The sequence below is a fragment of the Aptenodytes patagonicus genome, chromosome 3 (assembly GCF_965638725.1).
Source record: "Aptenodytes patagonicus chromosome 3, bAptPat1.pri.cur, whole genome shotgun sequence".
Lineage (NCBI taxonomy): Eukaryota > Metazoa > Chordata > Aves > Sphenisciformes > Spheniscidae > Aptenodytes > Aptenodytes patagonicus.
The window spans coordinates 54,934,801-54,957,295 of record NC_134951.1 but is presented as its reverse complement, the minus strand read 5'-3'; the positions used below and the strand labels follow the sequence as shown (position 1 = coordinate 54,957,295).

The 22,495-nt window shown below is 37.2% G+C and overlaps 1 protein-coding gene across 2 annotated transcripts in view; it reads left to right on the top strand.

The window, feature by feature from the left end:
- Positions 1–22,495, top strand: part of REV3L (REV3 like, DNA directed polymerase zeta catalytic subunit) — a 133,803-nt gene that overhangs the window by 37,768 nt on the left and 73,540 nt on the right. For both annotated transcript variants that reach the window (XM_076333433.1, XM_076333432.1), the window contains exons 2-5: positions 13,237–13,426; positions 16,372–16,446; positions 17,817–17,977; positions 22,179–22,275. In XM_076333433.1, the coding sequence (XP_076189548.1) occupies positions 13,237–13,426; positions 16,372–16,446; positions 17,817–17,977; positions 22,179–22,275 (523 nt within the window). The remainder of the gene's footprint in view (positions 1–13,236; positions 13,427–16,371; positions 16,447–17,816; positions 17,978–22,178; positions 22,276–22,495) is intronic.

The window sequence follows — 22,495 nt, the reverse complement described above, 5'->3', positions numbered from 1 at the left end:
GTGTGGGGGAAAAAAAACCCTGCTTGTTAGTAACCACAGCTGAGGGTGTGGCAGAGATCTGAGGACTATATTCACAGTAGAAGACAAAAAGCTAAAATATAGATTCCTTTTAAAATACCATGGATAAATCCGTGGGAAAAGAGTGTCTAAAAAGAGCAAGTTTGATTTACTTTTGGTTTCAAGGACTTTTTTTCTTGTTTAAGGCTCTTACCCTCCTATGTCTTTTGACAAGCAAGCAGGCTATCTAATATTTTGGTAAGCAAAATAAAAATAGAGAAATAGCATTACTGTAGCGTGATTTCTGTATACCATGCTATTGTAGTGTAAAGGAGGAGAACATCTTTCATCAGAATAAAAAAAAACCAAACTGAAAAATACTGTAATCTGAGTTTGAGTTTTCTAATGCTGCTATTGTTTCTACTGTTTAAAACAGTTATTCTTGCACTTGCATAGTACCTCTCGAGTTAATCCTGAATAGCTATTGAAGATAAGTATTATAATTATTGAACAACTGTTAAACTGGAGTGAAGAGGTTAAAAATGATCTGAAGGAAAAGAGGACGGTAAGATTTTTTTTGTATGCATGTATGATACAAAGTATAGAATTGCTCAGGATTTACAATTCTGTTAGACGAATCGGGATTCAGACCACCAGCTTTCAAGAATACAGCTTCTGTAGATTGTCTGCGGAGCTGCTCCCTCTGTAACAGCTCTATAGAATTGAATTTGGCTGGGGATTGGTTCATAGCAAACCAAAGGCTGCTGTATCAGATGAAAATCATTTCCCTTGTGTAGCTGGTTGAAGGGTCTTATCATGCGAATCTTTAGGGAAAACTTCGAATAAGGATTTGAGGTATGTGCAATCTCAATTTATACCATCTTTTTAAAAAGCTTCAACGGATTAGAGCATTTTATTGCCCTATCTGCTTGCTGTATTTTTTTTTTCCCCATTTGGAAATGTCTTGAACATTCTGCACCTTTGTAGCCATTCTTGGAAGACTCATGAACAGGCATACCTTTCAGTAATATGTTTTTAAAGAGGTTTGTTGTAAAGGATAATACTTTCTCCCACATTGTTTAACTGTTATATTAGTACAACAAATGGACAATGTTTATACCATTGCGTTATTTACTGTAAGTTATGGTAATACGACTAATTTATGGAAAGTTTGTGGTTAAATATGTTAATGTTGCATTGAAAGGTTTTATTACTTTGGAGATTGGGGCTGTACGTTGGTTTTTATTAAGTTAATATGGGTAGGCTGAAACTTATACTCTAAGTAAAGGTTTAAAGCAGAGACTTTCAGCTGTAACACCCTCTGAAATCTTCTGGTGAAGTTATAGATCACAAGGTAACAGGTATATGTCTACTAACACTAAGACTTGCTTGACTTTATTACCTTTTCCAAACCTTCTGAAATAGTTTGTAGGATCTAGAGGCACATCCAGGGGATCATTTCTGTTAACCTGTGTGTGCCGGGTTAGACTTGGCTAACAGCCAGATTCCCACCCAGCTGCTTGCTTGCGCCACCCCCCCACCCCCCCTGCCCCTCTGGTAAGGCAAGGGGATAAAATAGGAAAAACAGAAACAGTAAAGCAATAGGTTGAGATAACGACAGGGAAATTGCTTACCAATTACCATTATGGGCAAAACAGACTCTACTTGGGGAAAATTAACTAACTTATTGCCAATTAAAATCGATTCAGGTAGTGAGAAACAAACTCAAACGTTAAAACAGCACACCTTTCCTCCTCCCTCTCCCAAGCTCAGCTTCATTCCTTCACTCCAGACCTCCCAAACCACATACCCCACCTCAAGCTCACATGGAGGATGGCAGGGAGGTTGCAGTCAGTATGTAGCGGTATCTCTCTGCCATTCCTTCCTCCTCACATCTTTCCTCTGCTCTGGTGTGGGCTCTTCATGGGCTGCAGTTCCTTCGGGAATATCCTTGTGCTCCACTGTGGGGTCCTCCACGGGCTGCAGGGGATATCTGCTCTGCCATGGAGCTGTTCCTCCTCCTCTTTTCTCTGGTGTTCCCTTTCTTAAACATGTTTTCCCAGAGGTGCCCCCAGCTTGGCAGAGGGGTTCAGCTGTGGTAGGTCTGTTGGAGCCAGCTGTGTCCTGCACAGGGCAGCCCCTGGCCTCTTCCCACAGCAGCCACCCCTGCAGCACCCATTCTGCCAACAGCTTGCCACATAAACCCTGAACACAGAGTTGGTAGGATATTAAGAACACAGTTTATTTTCTGGGTCATGAAGTTCTGTTCCCTGCTATTACTGTTGCACACCATATAGCCCTTTCAAAAGCTTATAGAGGACCTTAAAAGGTCTAAAGTAAGGAAGTACTCCCTAAGTAAGTTGCTGTTTGTCCAAAAATTATAATCTTCAAACATACAAAAGATGTTACAACTTCTTTAATGAAATAAAAAGGTATGTGCAATAAGGAGTATCAAGTGTCGCAAATTTGCTTATGGGTATCCTAAGAACAGTGCTTGTTTTTGTGGATCATGTCATTTAGCTTTCATCAGCTAGAGGAATAGGCTGATAGGACAGTTACCTGCAAGTGGGAGATCTTAATGCAAATATCAAAGAAAAGAAAAACTCCACGAAATAGAGAATTAGTTAGCACTGTTTGAAGAATAGAGGAAGAGAAAACAAACAGAATGTGGTGTCATTTACTTGTTAACGTAAACTAATCTGGCTCATGAGAGTGTGTATACTCTACGGTGTATCATTACACAAGCTTGGTGGCATTCAGGAATTTATAAATAGTCAACATTTCTGAAAAGTGTCTATGGAAGATAATACTGATGAAAACGCTGTTAACCTTATCACAATTAATGTCAGGGGGTATTGCCTGCAGTTCACAGTAACAAATAGTCTTTGGCAATATTTTATCGTGCTTTTTTTCTAAATAGCTATCTAGCTGTCAGAAAAATACCTGTTTTCTTCCAGCTAAACAAAAATGTTTCAACCGGTTTTGTCTGACACAGGAGAAAGAGGGGAATTGTGATTGGAACAGTGCATACTCATTACAGTATTTAATAGGCAGATGAAGCCTCATGTGGAGGTGAAAGCTGAAGTTCGGTTACCAACCAGCAAAACTTTTTCTCCTTTGAATATATATGCACCAATTTCCATTTACATGTGGCTTGTGTTACTTTCATCAAGGAAGACTAGTAAGATAGCTAAGAGAACTTGTGTAGCAGTAATAGTCTGTAATGAAAGCTAGTTGAAGGAAATGGAAACAAAAGGCTGCATGACTATTCTGCTCCCCCTTTTTACTATTGACATTTTTTCATCTTTTACAGGATGCGGTAAAGTACACGCCATTAGTTTATCTGGGACTAGTAAATACACTCTTTTCTATTCAGCTGTGCTTTGGTCAGTGTGGTCTAATATAGTCTTTGTATTCATGTGGTTGCTTTTCTTACTGGAATAGCAGCTTGGCCTGTGTTGCCAGCCTGTGCATGCCAAGAGCCATAGCTAGAATCTGTAGCTGGGGCCAGCTACATTTTCCTCCTTCGTGTGTTTTAGTTCATTTTAGCTGTCATCCTAGTGATTTTTGGCACTCATTCTAGAAATACTACTGATATTGTCCGGCTGCTCACGTGAGTAATCTGTCAATAGAGGAAGCAAGAATAACATTTTGTATACCGCTCATTTTGTAGATGGGTATTTAATTAAGCAAATACCTAACCTCGCCTTGTGTGTCTGCTTGTTTCTACTAAGAAAAGAAGAAAATACCATTGCCATTTCTCATAACTCACAAGTAATCAAACTTGTGAAGAATGGTTTGTACATAGCTCATCCTTGATCTCTGAGGTGCTTAACTTCTTTTGGTCTCCCTTATTTCAGGAGACTGGTACTTTTAAATTATCTTCTGCATCTCTGGACTTTCCTGGTTTTAGTTTGACTGCATAACAGTACATTTCATGAGTTATATTTTTCCTACAATCTCCACTATGAAGTCAGTTATTTTGCTTGGCAATAACTGTAGGTAATAGCTGTTCCTTTCTGATGATGTACCTATATAATCCTATAAATGGTTACGTTTATCAGTAGTTCTTCTGCATTGGAGACCTGATTGTTTTCTAATGTCACAGCAGCAATTCAAAAAAGGTCCTAACCAATTCAAGGCAGGAGGAGGTAGTTTTATGGAGATCATCAGAACATCTTCACTGAGTTGACATACTAAACATCCTGTCTCAATTTTTATTCTTTTCTTGGGGTTTGCTCGTTATTTATGTGAAAAGGAATAACAGAGCCTCTCTGGCATATTGGAATAAAAAAATACAAGTTAAAAATTCTCAGTGAGACAAAAGTAGTAGCCTTGCTTTTGGGGCTTACAGTTGATATTTTCCAACAACAGCAATGCCCAATGTAAACTCTAGCCTGAGAGGCCTGAAAGATTCCTTCTTTTGTAGATACCTCACAGTTCAACGTATCTAATGGACTTCAGTTTTGTGTGACTATTGCATGGCTTTCTAGACTGGAGAAGACAAGATTTGGTGAACCAGGTGGTCTCCTGGGCTTAATGTTTCAAATGATTAAGACAACTTATATTTAATGTAAAAAGCTGTCTGTGAGCAAATTAATTGAATGGATATCAGTTGGAAATGTGACAACGGAAGTGTGTACTTAGACACTCAGTAAAAATCAGTGTTTCAAATGTAATTTTGTTTGGTGTTACCTATGCTATTAGCTTTGAACCTCTGAGCAGCAGAAACATCTGTTCCAGGGTTCTCAGACCTCTGGACCTTGGGACCTGACATGTTTGCTAGAGAACTTGAGAGGAATTTGTCTTTTAGAAGATAATGGATTCAAGGAAGCTTGTGGACTTCTTGCTCGAATCTAGGAACTGCCCAGAGATCTGGGATTCTGGGGAGAGGATCTTTGTGCTGCTTTCAGAAGCGCAAGAATGCCATTATGCTTCTGGGTTTGGAGGGGGGTGCCCTGTCCCCAAAACCAATGACACGTTGCATTTTTTTCTAATTTGTGAGATCTCCTTATCTGCTTTTAGGAGCCTACTGAAGTGGTGTGATGCTTGTTCCAAATTTTGATCTTTGTTTTTGAATATAGAGAGAAACTTTCCTCATACTAATTTTTTACCTGTTTTCTCTTGTGGTATATTTAGGCATCTTACACGTTTGAACTCATTTTAAACGTAATTCAACTTTACATCTGAATGTTCTGCCTTTCTCTCATCTTTGTTTCCCCCCATAGTTCAAGTGGAAGAACAAATTTGTTGACTTACTATTCTTGCTGCACTGAGCCATTGCATAGATGGAAGATTGAAGTCATATATTTTTCATATGGTCAGGATGTTTCAATTTTGTTGATGCAAAAGTGTTGAAGAAAGCTGGGTACAATTTTAGGATTTAGTAGTGTGAGATAAAAAAGGATGCAGGGGGCCTCCTGTTGAAAGAAGAATACATTCAGTAGTGTGATTCTAGGCCTACAAATTGCTCATGAAAGTTTGCTTTCCTTTCTTGAAGACTTGCTGAGACAGACGTGGCAATATCCTGAATAAGATACTGCTGCTCGTTTGAACACTTTGTCCTATGTCTTCCTAGCCATTGTGGACTCCTAGAACCCATCTTTTTTTTGCCTCGGAGTGTTCCTTTTGTATATTTATTCCTTTAACAGATTTTTCAGATTTGAAAGCACTTGTTACATCCATTTCATAATGAGAAAGTGCATCATCTATGGTAAGTAACTTGCCCAAGGCCACACATGAGGTCTCCCTAGATGGGAACTGAACTCTTGTCTCTTTGATTCTAGGCTAGGTATTACTTCAATATACGCCTAGTTATACAGAGATTTCTAATTTTAAATTACAGATGGAAAACCCAGCCCTTCTCCCTCTCTAAGGATCTCTACATCAAGGGTGAGGAATAATCTAGTTGTAATGAGTCACAGGCCCTCATTTTCCTAGTGGATAAGCTTTCTTTTATTTTTTTTCTTTTCATGAGAGTAGAGGTATTACATGTTACAAGGAACAGTTACTGACTAAAGAATTACAAATAACCAAACACTCCATTTGGATTCAAACAGATGTCATTTAAAAATATTTTTTTCTGTCCTGTTTACAGATATTACTGAAATAAGTGTTTTCTCACATGCCAGGGAAAAACTGAGAGCCTTGACACAAATATGTGATACTATATATGAAATATGGTCTTTGGGCTCTGTTCTTGATTGTGTTTTGAGGATATCTTGCTGCTGCAAGACCTTATTTTATTATTCTTGTTTCTCTAGTATCCAGTACTTAAGACTACAATGTGCGTAGTCCTCCCTTTCTTCTCACCCCTTGGAAGAAAGCTTACTTGATTCAGGACTCTGGGAAAAGGTTGAGAGTTTCACTTAATCACTGAAGAAGTTACATTAATGTAACATACTACTAAAGAACTCTTTGACATTAAAAGATTGAACTCTTAGGTTTTGAATGACATAGCAAACATTTTAAGAGGGAAAGACCTTCCCAAGTTTTGCTGGGGAAGGGATTTGTCTTCATCAGAGTATTACCTTACTTGTATCAGCCCGTGTATGTGATTTATTTGCTTTCCATGAGAAGTAAAGAATGGTGACTTTAATTTCATAGAATGTATTAGGACTATAAAGTAATTGAGTCTTACCCATTTTCAGTAGCTCAGATCTGAGTGATTTCAGTGAGCAATGTCTTGACAAGCCCACTCCAGTGAACGACATAGCTCAAATTTAAAGCACCATCTAAACTGTGCAGAAGATGCTTATATTGTGCCTACCTAGCAGGGTATGTAGAGTAAGTACTCCTGTTAGAACTTGATGTTGCTCTCTGAAGCCTATTCCTGGAGAAAGCGTAAGTGAGATTGCCTATGGTATGGTAACTTTTATTGTGGGAAAGAAATTTATTTTGAAATTGGTTCTAATTTTTATCCCACTTACAAATTTTCATTTTTAGAATTGTTTTTCCAACACGATTGTTACTTTTCCCACTCTCTGTAGTTGTCATTGTTCACAGTTCTTTTTTCAGATTTTTTTAATCTAAACGGTTCAACAGTTATTTGAAAATACCTGTTAATCTTTTAAAGATGGTAGTGTCATATTTTTTGGTTTCTAATGACTTCGCTTTACTATTGCTGCTAAAGGAGGGAAATCCCTTATGACTGTCTAGCCTTTTCTGCATCCTGCAGTGACACGCTTGATGTGTTCGCGTGCATTCTTCTGCTAATGCTGTCCATGTTTAATTAGTCCTGCCACTTTACAAAACTGCACTTAAAGTACTTTTAATAGATGGCAAGTGTATAAAAAGCCCTTTGTCTTCCATCTTTTGCATCCGTTTTTTAATCTCCAGCCAGAATTGCCCTAAAATCTTGGGATTTTGCCATGTATTAAGTGCTGCTGCATTCTCCTTTTTACTCCCACCCCATTGTATTTTACAATGGTCTGGGAGAAATGGATCATAGTTCAGCAACTAAAATAACAATTTTAGGGAGAGTTTCAACAAAACTGGTTGTTCATTTACATATAGGAGTGGATTCCATGTAGTTGCTCCCCACAGCTCTGCTTAGCTTCTTATAATGGGATCAGCTGTTCTGTGGCAGAAATATCACAGCAAAATATGTTTGCGTGTAGACCAGCATTGAACTGTTTTCTGAAGTCATATTTATCTAGATTTAGTTTTAGTTTTCTAAATGCTAAATGAGATGATGTCTATTTAAAATGTTTCCAGTTTGTGAGGGTTCTGTAGTCAGTTCCTAAATTAAGAATTACAGGATAGGAGCTAAATGGCTTTGAGTGTCATTTATAAAAAGTTAGTAAAACTGTATCACAGCTGTAGGACATGCTCTCCTTCATTATTAGAAATCTCAGATGTAGGATGATTCCAAAATACAAAATCCCTATCTAATGCGTAAACACTACTGAGCTGCGGAATCAGGCTCTTACTGTAGAAATCTTGCATTCCTGTCTGTGGTGGTACAAATTAAGGTCTATAGAGCTTTGCCTGTAGCCTTGTGATTAAGTCAGTCTGATGTAAAAATGTTGGGTTTGGCTATTCGTAGGTAGAACAGATGCTAGAACCTAGTGTGTGGTTTCTTTGGGGTGCCTTGACCTCAGTATTGACTTGTAGGCTCAGTAGATTCCAGTGTACTTTAATATTCTAGGCTATAAACTGCATTGGTTTAGGATCATCTGCATGCTCTGTTCAGACAGTCCTCCCATGAGAGTGGAAGTCTTCTGGAGGTGGTAACTGGAGGCAGTATCTGCATGAGCTCTCCCCTTGCTGGAATATGAGCCAGCAGGTAGTCATGTATGTGTGGAATTACATCCAGAACAGATGGACTTCTGTCTTCTCCTCCTCGAATATATACACAGATTTTTCATGTGCTAGCTGTGGTGAATCCTAAGGTGCTCCTTGTCTAACTTCCTTGCAAACTTTATTCCTGAACTGGACGATACAGTAAGGTCCCTTATTAATAATTTTCACATTTTTCTTTTGTACAGAAATTTGTCCAATTTGATCTTAGCAGAAAGAAATTTTTAGAAGTTTAAAGCAAAATCAATTTTTTCAAATGGTGAAAAAGCACTTCTCTGAGGACACTTGAATAATAATCCTCAGGTTCTCTAGCTTGTTGTATTGTGAAAGTAGGTGTTCCTATGCTTGGGCAGGGGGGGCTGGACTAGATGACCTCCAGAGGTCCCTTCCAACCTCAGCCATTCTGTGATTCTGTATAGATTGCATCTCAGTTTTATCCATACCAGATCATCTTGTATGGCTGAGCATTCTTGTGTCTTCTTGAGTAGTTGTTGAGCAACTTTGCATTCCTTTATCATACTGGTTTCAGTTCTCTTCTAATTACATTGAAGTTTTTTGTCTTAGGGTTGCTACAGATTTTTCTTCTAGTATTTTAAATGATACAGTAACTCAAGGATTTTATGCTTGGTACGTGTTCCTAATAGTAAAGCATATGACAACCATCTTCAAAAAAAATAGCAGGCTGACTTTCTTAATCTCTCTTTTGTGGTTTCAAGTATGCAAAATGCTATATTTTGGTTTAATACTTCAGTAACATTTATGCCGCTTGCTTTTGTAAATATGGGTTTGGGGGGGTGGGCTCACTTTCTTTACTGTCTGAAAATATGGCACTTATATTATTTTTGAAGTATTGATTCATTATTATTCTGGCTATTCATCTATATTTAGTTTGCAGTTTCTTCTTTTCAGAGAAAATAGCCAGTTTGCTAGTTGAGTATCTCATAATATCTCAAGGTTTTGTGTATTGCCTCTTTTCTATGTTATAGCAGCACTTTTTGTGTTCCTTCATTCACCACTTCATTCAGTGCCTGAAAAAGACTTGTGAATAAGCCTCAGCTTTACTTCTAGATTTCTGTATGTTTACTCAGCAGCCCCCTTGAGTCATATACTGGGATGCTTGATCTGTGACCTGCAGATAATTCAACCAGTGCAGACCCCATTCTTTAAGAGAGCGTGGGCCAGAGAAATTGTTTGGGCAGCAGCCTCCTCCTGGCTGATAACCCATTATCACCACCAGTCCTAGCATTTACGTACACGTTATGTTCATTTGTTAACAGAGACATCATACATACTGCTTGTGTACAGAATGGTGGTGATGCACGTGCGCAGTAGGTCCATGATGAGGCCACAGCGTGAAACATTTTAGTGGCCTGTCCCATCTGAAAACTCTGGGAATCACTTCCAGGCATCCAGTTTTGCATTGGGAAATTCTGAGGAGAGCGATCATATAAACCGTATGGCTTTTCTGCAGAATCTGCTGTTGAGCACCACTTCCATTGATTCTACAGATGTAAAGAAACTGATGAACAGATGTAAAAACAACATCTGCCAGTCAGTGTAAGCAGTCGCTGTAGCGGTCACTGCTGTTTTAGTGGTACAAATTTGCTTCTGTCTCTATCTCTGAAGAAAAACAGAAACATAAGATTGACACATTTAAAGCATAAAACTTCTTAACCTTATCCCAAGCCAAGTATTTTATTTATGCTAATTAATGAGTCTGTGTGGCCTGAGATCCTCAGTGGGTAGATCTGTTTTCTCCTTGTGGCTCTATTGGAAAGAATCCACTAGAGTTCATAATGGCTTAGTGCAAACCATGGTTGCTATTACTGGAGTCTGGGCTTCAGACTCAACGCCATGACGTTGGGTGCAATTTGATGCTTTTACTTAAATGATGGAAGCAAATGACTCTGTTCTTAACACTAGCAGGGTAAGACTTGTAGTAATGTGGATTGTAAATAAAAATAGCTGTATAACCAAATGTCATGGTAAGCGAGTCAATACTAACAAGGATCAAAGTGAGTAGCTGTATAAACCCATGTAACTTGACAGCTGCTGGCCTAATAGGAGTCTTAGATCAGCAGTGGCTTGTTTGCTTTCTTGGCAGCATAAAAATGAAAAACAGCTCAGTGTGTATGTTTTATAAGCTTTCCCTGGAGTTAGATGGTAATTTGACTCTTTGGTCACTTGAAAGCTATAGTGTTTTTCATGGGTTTTTTGCACATGAAGGGGAGTGCAGGAGAAGGGGACAGAAGGAAATAGAAAGAAGCACTCTTTGTACGTGTTCTTTTTTTTTATTCAACAATAAAATGGCATTTCAGTTCAGCAAAAACTGTTAAATAGTTGCAGTAGAAATGGATATATTGTTTTTTAAATTTAATTAACTTGAGTAATCAGGTGCTAACTATAAAAGCATAATTAATTGTCTTGCATAACTTGAAAGGAACATGAATTTAAGTACAGTAGGTTTAGACTGTCACCCAGTTCTATTTATTCTGGTGCTTTGTAATTTTGTTTTCTGAGGAAACATAAATTAACTATAACTCAGAATAGTTGGGCGGCCATTAAAGCAAAGGTATTTTTTAAAGTGTTATCAAAAAGAACAAGAGTTCATAGCTATTAGTGTTAAAAAAAAAAAAGTAAGTGCAGAACTGATTTTGACTGACAAGCTGTAGGTGGCAAACATCTGAATTTATAAAATTCATGGAGAGACAGACCTATATATTTGCCAGAAATTCTTAGTCTGTAGCTCCAATATCAAATTTAGTTTGGGGTGGGTTGGTATGTTCATTTGTCTTTTAAAAGCTTCGGTAGGCATTCAGACAAATAATATGTATGAATTCATTTGAATTTCTCCCTGAACGTGATCCTGGCATACATTTTAACAAAACCAACACCACCAACAACTCCCCCCACTCCAACCCAACAAAAAAAAAAAAAATCCAAAGCCCTCCCAAAAAACAAACAAACAAACAAAATTTAATAGAGGCACTGTAGAGGTTTAAACAACTATTAATTTTCTGTTAATTATATCGGGGCAGGAGGGAATCCTTTATTTCAAAGTCAGTCTTGGGTACAACCGTGAGTAAACACTCAGATTTGTTGGTGAGTTGGTACAGAAAATAAATGGTCTGCTACCACTGCACAGATCGATACTCTCTCAGTTCACATGCTACTAAAATTATTTCTCCCACGTTAGCGGGACAGAGGTTTTCTTGCCGTATAAAGCTGTAACTGTCCTTTATTTTGCCGTTAAACCCCCCCCTCTAGTTCATAGTTTCTCTTTTTTTAGTTTCCCCTTTTTCTTGGTGTATTATTATTTGAAGTACATAATACATCAATAAGAAATTTCTTCTCCTGAGATAGTTTAAAAGCATGGGCAGAATTCATCATAGATGATGACCTCAACATTATGAATGTGTATATAGGTTGTACTTAAACATTGCTGAAGAGTCTTGACTTATAGGAAGTATAAAGTTCACCTTGGAAAATGGACTTATACTACCATCCTTAGAGCAATTTCTTTCACTTCTAGACAATATGTGAAGGTCTGATAAATAGTTGAAGAAAGAACAATACAACTGACCCTCAGTAAAAAAAAAAGCTATGCTGTTTGTGGTATTTGGAGGCATGCATTTCACAGGTGTAACAATTTGCAAGCAGTCCTGATTCTGAAGCTCTGTTTTCCTGTGCTTTAATGGACTTACAGCTGTCTTCATTGGGTGGCTGACGGTGCACTAATGTATGGGTATAAATGAGTGTAAATAGTTCAGGCAAGGTCCACCTGCTGAGAAATAATCTCAGTTTGAAAGAATGGACTTTTGGAAGTCTTTTCATTGGTCTTGTGGACCAGTGAAGTTGTGCTGCCTCTTCGTCTGTAATATTTATCTCCTGGTTGATGAAAGCACTGCCTTTAGATACTGTTTTTGTATCTTCATGCAGAGAGTTTATCCAAACAAAATGCAAGATGATAGACTTGGCCTATCATTACGGTGCGGTGGGTGTTAATCGGTGACATGTGCTTATAGTATTTTTCTGTGAAAATTTTTCATTGACCAGTGAGAAGTCATGAACGACTTTTGGGGCTGGAAGGGTGGCAAGCAAGATCTGATGTTAGTTTCAGCAGTGAATGCATGCTCTGTTGTATTGTGGTGAGGAAAGAACAGAGAACACGCATTACAGTTGAGACTAGCCCCCCAAAAAAGGTGGTAGGTTTGGAAGATCCCAGTCCATATCACTGTACTGTTTTGTCTGAAGCAGAAGCTCAAGCTGTGGTCTAGTACAATGGTTTTCATGGTGTGTTCTTTCATTCTGCTGTTACTGCAGACTCATGAAAGCTAATGCTGAGAAGTAAGCGCGTTGTTAGAAGGCTAGAGATCTGCATATGCAGTAGAGACCTCTCAGGGATCCACAGATTTAAAAAGTTGAAAATCACCTGGTTTTTTTCCATATCCCAACCTATACCTTAATACTTAGAACCTTGAACGGCCTCATAGACGCTCTGGACGTTCTTTTTAATTTCTGAGAGCTTGTATGCTCATCCCAGTGAGGAATGGGAAGAATTTTGATACAGCAAAATTTTCACAAAGGCTGAGAAAACATTAACCATCCAACACTGACTCAGTATGCAAAATTATTCTGAGAGGTGTTGTGTTACTACTACAAAGAAAATCATTAGGATTACGCTTGTATATCAGCAGAATTTGCCACTGTGTATGTCATGTAACCCCATCTGTTCTGTATCAGTTTTGTCAACGAATCAAATGTGAGAACTGCTCTAAATTGGTACCTTCTGTTTGAAATACACCTGAACTAATTTCATAAATTTATCCTGTCTGCAGAACCTGAAAATAACCTGAAAAAAAAATCAAACTTAGGGACTACTTAAAAGAAGAAAAAGATGTAGTCATTAGAAAATAAATGTTTACCTTTTCTTTTTAGGTCAGAAGACTTGTCTCCACTTACATGGTATCTTTCCTTACCTCTATGTACCATATGATGGTTTTGGACAGCATCCAGAATACTATCTTCGTCAAGTGGCATTCAGCATTGACAGAGCACTTAATGTGGCTTTAGGCAATCCGTCTTCTACTATTCAACATGTTTTCAAAGTGTCATTAGTATCTGGAATGTAAGTATGACCTGTTAGGATTTTTGGTTATTTGCTTTGAAATGTTTTTGCAGTTGTACTATATAGAAGCACTTACTATGGACTTGGGTGACTGCAGTGCTTTTCCTTTTTTTCTTTTTCCCCATGTGTGTCTTCGTACAGGCCTGTACAACTACTAAATAACTCTTCTCACTTGCTTTGATTTTAACATAGTCAACAGGTTTTCCCCCAAACGCTTGCCACAACCATTTTTTCCTAAACTTGGATCCTAGTGTCGTATCACTCTTCCAAATCTGTTCCTTTTAGCTTTTTCTGTCTCTGCTATTACAGCAGTACTTTCCAGCCAGCATTTTCTACCTGTGGATTATTCTAGGTTCCCTGTGACCAGGCATGTCTTGCAGAAGCCTGACTCTAGGTCTCCTTTTCTTTGTAATCTAAGATAGCCCCTTTAGGAAGCACATCACAGAGACTGTCAGGTCGTGTTTATCCATCTGATTCTCCCAGCAGCACAGTCCATGAAGTGGAGAGTCTTAAACGTTAATTTACTTATCTGTCAAGCTGGCTGTTGTGTTTTATTTGGTGTAGCTTTATTACTGCTGGAACTATATGCTATTATTGAATGTTAGCATTTTAAGGATTCTCTTAATCCATTTTTATTTAACTTGCATAACCAAGGACTGAAAAATATGTCAAATCATAGTGAATAATAGGAAGCTGTTCTGGAACAGCACAGTTAGTCTATATATGCATTGAATTTTTCATCTTCAAAACAATGTGAATGCTAATTTTCAATACTGCGCAGCACTATCTTTTTTTTTTTTCCATGCACTTTTGAAATATGTTCTTTCTAACTGTTAAGTTTAGGAAGATAATCTTTCTGTTCCCAGCCAGTTTTAGTGGTATCTTCTAGATATTGCTAGTAAAGTGGCTACAATAACTTCTTTTCATTTTTAATCAGAACTTTCTGTTGTGTTTTTGCAGTAACAAGGAAGGTAACCCACCAAACTTCTTATTTTTGTTCTTTTTGTGAGAACTATATGAATTGTAGTATAGCTGTTCATCTCAACAGTGAAAGCTGGGCAGAGTAAACTGCTGAAGACAATCTTTCCCTCGAATCAGTGAGAAAACAACAGACAGAGATTAGGAGAACCTGCCTCTTTTCCACCTCTCTTGCCTTAGAGCTTCAAAACAATCATTACTGAAAGTCAGATGCTCATTGCCTCAAAGAAGCATAGGAAAGAGTATTTTGCTTGTTTGTGTAAGAGGCTAATGGGAAGCACCTAACAGCAATTGTAACACATCTTCATCTTACCTGGGTAGATAGGCATGCTTATGTAGTCACACAGATCTATTTGTTTTCTTCTGTTCTCACCTGTGTCAGATTGTGCTCATATAGTGTCTCTGTGGTGAGAAACTTTTTTTTTTTTAAGTCTTGGAGATTATCTTATCCCTTCTCTTCTGCATTAGCAGGAAAATTGTTATGTAATAAAGGTGTTTGCTAAACCTTTATAAGTTTAACATAAGATTTTTGTGGCATTAACTTCCAAACATAGTGGAGGTCCAGGAATAAAAAAGAGGCAAAATATGCTGTCCTTGTGCATTGTGAAGTTGAAGTAGGTGTTCATAGCTAACCTTGAAAGTGTTGTCAATCTTGCTTTCCCTGCTGCCATTTCAATGAGTATGGATCAGTTGCCATGCAAGTACTGACTTTTTTTTAAAGTAGCTTTTCATTTACATGCCTACAGCACATTGAGTCATTATAATTCAATGTATATAACCTGTCATTAGGTTTATACTATCTCTCTAAGAAAGAGATTGATTCATTATACAAGATCTGATCTCCTCCTTTTCAGCTTAACAGCTTTAAGTTTGTTGTTTCAATTTAGCTCAGTTTTAACATCAAAAACTTTTTTTTGAACAGTTCAGTCTAGCTTTTGGAGATATTAAATGTGTGAATATGTAACCATATTAAGGATAGCAGTATTAATGCTGTAGTTGTGCAGTTCTGCTGAGACTGCATTTAATTTAGGACTGAAATCCCTCTTACTACTGAACTTCATTTTTTAGACTTAGCAGGTAAACATCCCAGTTGCATTTTTTATAATATTTTTGATAAAGAGATTTTATTTTATTTTATTTTGTAGAGGTAACATTTAAATGTATGCTTTCCTAAATTTCTGTTGACTTTGGTTGTGATTACTGCAAACTGTAGACTTCTTGCATTCACCAATGTGTTGAATTATGGCCTGTTTCCTTAACATACTGTTTTACAAGCATGTTAGATTAGATTAGAATTCTGGATGCTGAAAAGTCAGTAATTCAGTCAAGTAATACCAGAATTAATGCTGCCTGTTCAACGTCAGTTTGGTCTTGACATATTCATTATGCTATGTATTCTTTAATTGCATTCTCAAATCCTATTTTCTTCAGGATTCATGCCTCATTTAGTGCACGAGATGATTAGTAATCACTGAAAAGGGGCAGCTATTCACTCTTCTAAGCTGTTCTCATTGTTCAGTTATTTATATTACACAGCCAGTATTTATATTTACATTCGTTTACACCTGATCTGCAGAATTAATGTCCTTAAGTACTTTGCTACAGCATTTATCAGAAAGGCTGAATGCTGGTTTTGAAGCAGTCCAGCACTTCAAATTTGTTAAAAGTACTATTTTGATGGTGTGCCATCAGTGCGTTTACATGTGGGGAAAGTGAGAAACAATGTTAAGCCGGAAGTGCTTTAGATACTTTGACATGCATAGGGCCTATTCTTTTTATCTTTAACATTTTATACAGTAAGGTAGTGCTCCTCTTTAGCCTGACATGGGAATTTTTATTCTCCTGGATATGCAGTTTATCTCCTCATTTTTTTTCCCCAGATTTTAATACTCTTTATAGTAAAATGTGGTTCAATAAATGCCACAGCATAACTGGCTAGCTTCTTGCTTTTACTTCTTCCTCTCCAGGCCTTTTTATGGTTACCATGGAAAGGAGAGACAGTTTATGAAGATTTATCTTTACAATCCTGCAATGATAAAAAGGTAAGGATGTGGTGATACGAAGTTCTGGCTGATTTCCTTATATCTTGTATTAAAAAGTCAATTTTGAAGCAAGATTCACCTACATCTTAATAAAAGCAACAAAATTATTGTCCAATTTTTCAAATTCTTCAAAAAAATAAAATTGCTAATTTTAGGCACACGAATAATCTTTTTAAAGCAATAGCATGTTAGGAAAGCAAGACAAAAACATACTTGCCTTTAGTTGTCTTGGATTAACTGTAATTCTTGAACACTTGAACAAATTTGCATCGGGTTACTTTTCCTGTAACTCTTAAGGAAAACAAGAGAACAATGTGGTACTCTTTCATATATTATGAAGTTGATTTTGGTAGTTTTTAAGTTTAAATTCCAGCACCCATTATTAAATTTAAAATATACTTGGAAAACTGGATAGCTTTTGTTATTAGACAGTTTCTCTGTCTAATTGAGTGTGTGGTATTGCCTATCGTAACTGGTGGTTTTTTGTTTTTTTTTTTTTTTTTAAGATCTAATCCATGATCATAAGATAGGATTGTCTGGTTTTTGTTCTAGGCTAGTAAAATTTTGCATGATGTTAAATTTCTGTCTTAATGTAATCTATATGCATGTATGATGTGACAATTGTTTTGAACTCTGGAGCTTCTCATGTTTGAATTACTCGTATGCAAATAAGGACTGACACTTCACTTAAATTATTCCTTTAACTTTTCTGTATAAAACTTTATTTTTTGAATGCAATTTGTTGCATTTAGAAATGCTTAGTGCTTTTCTTTGATTTATAGATATATCCTGTTACTTTGAGATAAATTTATCACACCGATTTATAATTATCCAAATACCTGCAGTTATTTCTTAATGTGTAGATGTTTAAAAGAGCAGATTTGTCATGCTTCTAGGAAGTTGTGAAATACTGGTTCTGTATATACAGTAAGTAACTTTAAAACCATGCAGGACATCTTCGTATATATGTCAAGGAGAATAGAGAGACTTTCAAAGTTATTACTGGTGTGTAGGCATACAGCTGCCACAGTTGTTCTGTAGAAAGATTTCCATGGACGATAGTGGCTTTGGATCAGTTGCAGGAATAGTACATGGTATGATGTTTTTTCAGAGGGTTTTTTGTTGTGTGTTTTTTTTCTTTAAGCTGCAGGATTCACAACTCCTTTGTAATTAACACCCAAATATTGAATCGTTATTAGCAGAGATCATTTTTGTGGGTCTGTTATTGTGACAACAAAATTCTTAAATTTTGCCTTAGTTGTATTTTTAACTTAAGAAGTTTACGTATTTTATATTTCGATAAGATCAAATACCAATATTGTTGTACTGGAATAACCTTTGTTTTATGTCCTGACTTTCTTTAATTTTAGAGTATGTGAGCTTCTGCAAGGTGGAGCCATAATGAACAAATCTTACCAGCCTCATGAAGCCCATATTCCCTACCTCCTTCAACTCTTTATAGACTACAACTTATATGGAATGAATTTAATAAACCTGGCTGCTGTCAAATTCAGAAAGGCAAGGAGAAAAAGTAAGGTGTTTATTTCTTAAGACCAAATAATTGTTTTGGAGGTAAAAACTACCATTTTGAACAAAATGTCACTAGCTGTCAGACTTTTGCCGTAGACTTTTGTGGCTGAATGGTTATCATGTGTAGTTTCCCTATAGTTTGCTTTCTTTGTCAAAACAAAGTCCATGTGTAGCTTTTTACCATTTTTCCTTTTTGTGCCTGTGTATTGGGATTGAGGAAGAGTCTGCTTCCTGAAATGAGATGCTATACATCAAGAAACACGTGTTCTGTCAGCAGTGCAGCTGTGACCATTTTCACAAGATAATCACACCTCTTTTCAAGTTAGAAGATTAAAAACAGTTGATATTTAGTTGAAGAATTTACATGAAAGATAGCATATTAATACTGTTGCTTTAATTTTTTGACGTTTTTGACCCCTATATCAATTATAATTCTTTTTTTTGCTGTGGTGTAGTGTCTTTACAAAATTATGGCTAATCACTATGCTCTGCTGACAAATAATGTTTTTAATTGAAATACTTGTGTTTGTACTAAGGTCATTTGCTCTAGGGTGAAATTTGAAATATAAATGTCTGAGCAAAGGAGGTATTTCAAATTTTTATTTTAAAAAATCAGTTTGGCATTTTGAGTGTACACATTTACATAAAAATGAAGTTTGGCAAGATCAGTTTGGCATTTTGAGTGTACACATTTACATAAAAATGAAGTTTGGCAAGAACATCCATGATGTTATCTGAATGCTTCAGTATAAAGGGGAGATAACAGTAGGAAAACCATAATGTCTTTGGTGCTTCACATTTAGAAAAATAAGTATTGTTTACTTAAATCATAATCGTTCCTACAGCTAAAGCAGGAGTTGAAAATAATGGTGAAGTGTCTTTCTGTAAAAACAGCAAGTAAGAATCATGCTGACTTTTAATTTTTTCCCATTATTTTTATGCATATATATTCAGACAGCAATAGATTAGTGCATGGGGTTTCATAACTGATTCTCGTCTAAAGAAAAATACTCTTTTCATACTCAACAATAGGGCACACTTTTTGCTGGTGTCAAAACTGTAGGAAGACAAAAGCTCAGCCGCAGACAGAGCATCTTCAGGATCTTCAGTCCTGAGGAAGTATAGTCAGATACCTTTAGCCTTCCAAACGTCCAAAGTGGCCTTCTGGAGACATGCACGTATTGAATAGTTGCTCCCATTCTGTTTCCATAGCTCTTTTCCCTCTCTCTTTCAGATGAGAGATGAAAGACATAAGCTATTTATATTCTCCTTCATCATTTATTTAAGGATGGGAGGCCTAGGTCTTGAATGGGAAGAAGAGGGTGAAAGAGGAGCATGGACTGAGACCACTGGATTCTAACTATTCTGATAGGGGAGAATCCAATAGGATAAAAGCAAGAAAATGACAGACTACCTTGTCCTGGCTTGATCGGATAATGGCAGCAGTGCTCCTAGCAAGTATCATACCGCTTTGAGTGGCTCCACATCACACACCTATAAGTAGCCTGCCTCAGTCTGTTGCAGTCCCCAGGCACAGGATCACTATCTACTTACTACTCCTAGCACAGCAGCTGAGCAACAAATGGTTTGTCCCTGGCACAACCTTATAGAGGCAGTGCTGTCAAGAGGCCAGCTGTACAGCAGCCCTGAGAAGCACCATCCTTTCTAAGCTCAGACCTGTTGGAGTGGCGTAGAAGGCACAGCCTCTGCTTACAACTGACACACTTACCTGCCTGTTCCACAGCTTCTGTGACTTGGGAGCGTGCATTCATTTTAGTCAAGTGTAGTTTGTGCCATCCAGGCCAGGCTGAACATTGTTTCTTAGATGGCAATAAAAGCCTTTGCCTAAAGATGTGCAGCACTTACTTTTCTTCCCTTGCAGATGACCATAGAAAAATCGGTCTGGCAAGGAATAGAAAATTCAATAATAGATCTGTTCCTAAATGTAAGCAAGCAGCCTCAGGCCTGTTTCCAGTGGTACTTTTCTCATTGAGATAAGATGACTGTTTTGAAGGCTGAGAGGTGTCAGCAGGCAAATTTGTAGTAGCAGGAATACTCTGCCTTCATCAGCCTGTATCCAGAAGATGCAGGAGTTCTTTTTTTCAAGTTCTTCTCTTCATGGATAGTGAGGAAGAAGGCTGCAAATTCATTTGTGCACCACATGCCACTAAAACTATTACAAAAACTTTTCTTTTCAATAGTTGAATATTCTTCTGTAATATGACTCTGAAAGACCTTGATGTGTCACCGCTACTGTTTTTAAAGATCTTTGTCAAGAAAAGGGGAATATTGAGTGTCCTTAAATCTCTATCCCTATGAGTAGCTTTACTGAAGAAACAAACTGATACAGGAATTTGAGCCTCAATTTTTAGAAGTATTTGAAAGTAGCATTCATAGGGAATAAGAGAGGGGGTAATGCACTCAAACTGCTCTGATGTAGTATTTGAAATGCATATGATTTTTAAAAATAATAGTATATGTTTTACCAGTTGGCCTATAATCTTGCATAGCTGCTGTGATGTATTTTCCTTTAAAATATACATTTATTCAGTCCCATTTCATCAGCTCAGAATAATCAAGTTGCAGATGAAAAATAACAAGGGATGTTTCCATGCATAGTCAGCTTGCATTTTAATACGGAGAATTAGCTGATATGCCACACAATAAAAACATGGCTGTGTTTCTTCCTGGACCAGCTCTGCCCAGGGGCAAGTCGTCACTTTTGAACAGCACAGACACTAAGCTACACTAGGTTTGAGCTGGGTCTGTGCAAATGGGATCAGATATTTTGTGTTGTCTTTCTGGAATCACCTGCTTAGGCATCGCAGTGCATAGACCATCTTAGTGCAGGTGTGGCTGAATGTGAGCTAGCTCCTGCATCAATACAAACATGACTTTTCACCACACTTGAGTGACACGTTTCCAGTGTGAGTTTAGTGTCTGTGTGCCGTGTCAGTGCACTTAAGAGTCTGATGTAGGGGCAGGGTTTGCAGGAACTAGTCTGGGTGCAGTAGGATTGGTCTGGAACATATTTAATTAAGCCTGCTGGATTTCAGTTGCTTCTATTTGTAGCTTCTAAGGCACTTTTGGCATGGTGTTTCCCAGTGGCTTCCATAGTAACTAAATTATTCAGGGCTTTTTGCTACATGAGATATCCTTATCCCTGCTATTCCCAGTAGTGGAATTCACATTGGCAAGGCTCTGTTATGAAATTTACTTTAAAATTATAGAATAAAAATACATATTCTAATAAATACTTATTTACTGAAGGCCTCTGACAATTGAATTGTTCAATTAGTGTATCTTTAACAAATGCAAAAGTGTTTGCTATTGCTGAAAGGTAAATTTAATACGAAAAAAACTGCTAGGGTGTGACACCAACATAGCTGAGAAAATTCAAGGTTCAAGCTGGTCTTTCACATAGAAGTGGGAGACTGAGTAATTTTCAGTCTTCTCCCATTCCGCCTCCCCCCAGCTTCATTCTTGGGCTTTTTTCTTTCTTGTGCCACATCTTGTGTATATTGTCTTTCCTTCCTCTGAAGAGTGGATGTTCAGGAGGAGACCACAAGGGAGGTAGTAAATCTTCAGAGGGAACTTCTTCAGCATGACTTTGGAGAACACTTCCTTAAACTGAGACCTCCGACCAAATTTACATGGTGTTTTCTTTATTTGTAGGTCAGACAACATCTGCCTTCATTGCAGGTTTCCACTTAACTGCTACTGCCACTGCGTCTGGAATATATCGTGTATTCTCTTTCAGCTTGCAGATAAGAAAGAGGAAGAGTGTGAAGTAGAACTTAGTGTTTTCTTTGGCTTCTGATTTCCATTGGGATCTGACCTGAGGACCCAGACACTTGGGAATTCTGAAGTTTACATCAGGCTCTGCATGATTTACTTTGAAACTCGCACAAATAGGAAAAGATTGAATTTATGTTAAGATATGACTAGAACACAGCAAATTTAATTCTAACAATGTCAGTGTGTTGAGAATATATTTTTCTTTTTATAGGTATCTACATGTTAGAAAGAAAGTTAAATCATTTAAATGATAGCATAGTTACTTTCTGAAGATGATATCAGGCAGTGCTGTTTAGGAGCATTTGGACTGGTAGTATTAAATAATAAATGCAATTATATAATTATATGTGTAAAAAATATTGCCGCATAAATGAATTCATTTCTCATTCTATTTTTCTTTCTAGATGATACATCAGGTGTAAGTAAACATCATAGAATTCATTTGCCAGAAAATTCAAACAGTGTATCTTTCACTGAATGGGAAGAAGATGAAATACCAAGGTCAGCATGCCAAATTTTTTTATGTATGCTGTATTTTCTTATATACATCAACTTGTATATACTACAGGGTTCCAGCCGCTCATTTAAAGGACTCTTATATGTTTTATATGTTCAAAAAAAAAAAAAAAAGTGCTAATGTGACACAGATGATCGTTATTTAGTTTCTTTGTATAGTTTTGGTCATCCCACACTTTCTGGTATATGGTTGTAAAAATCTAAC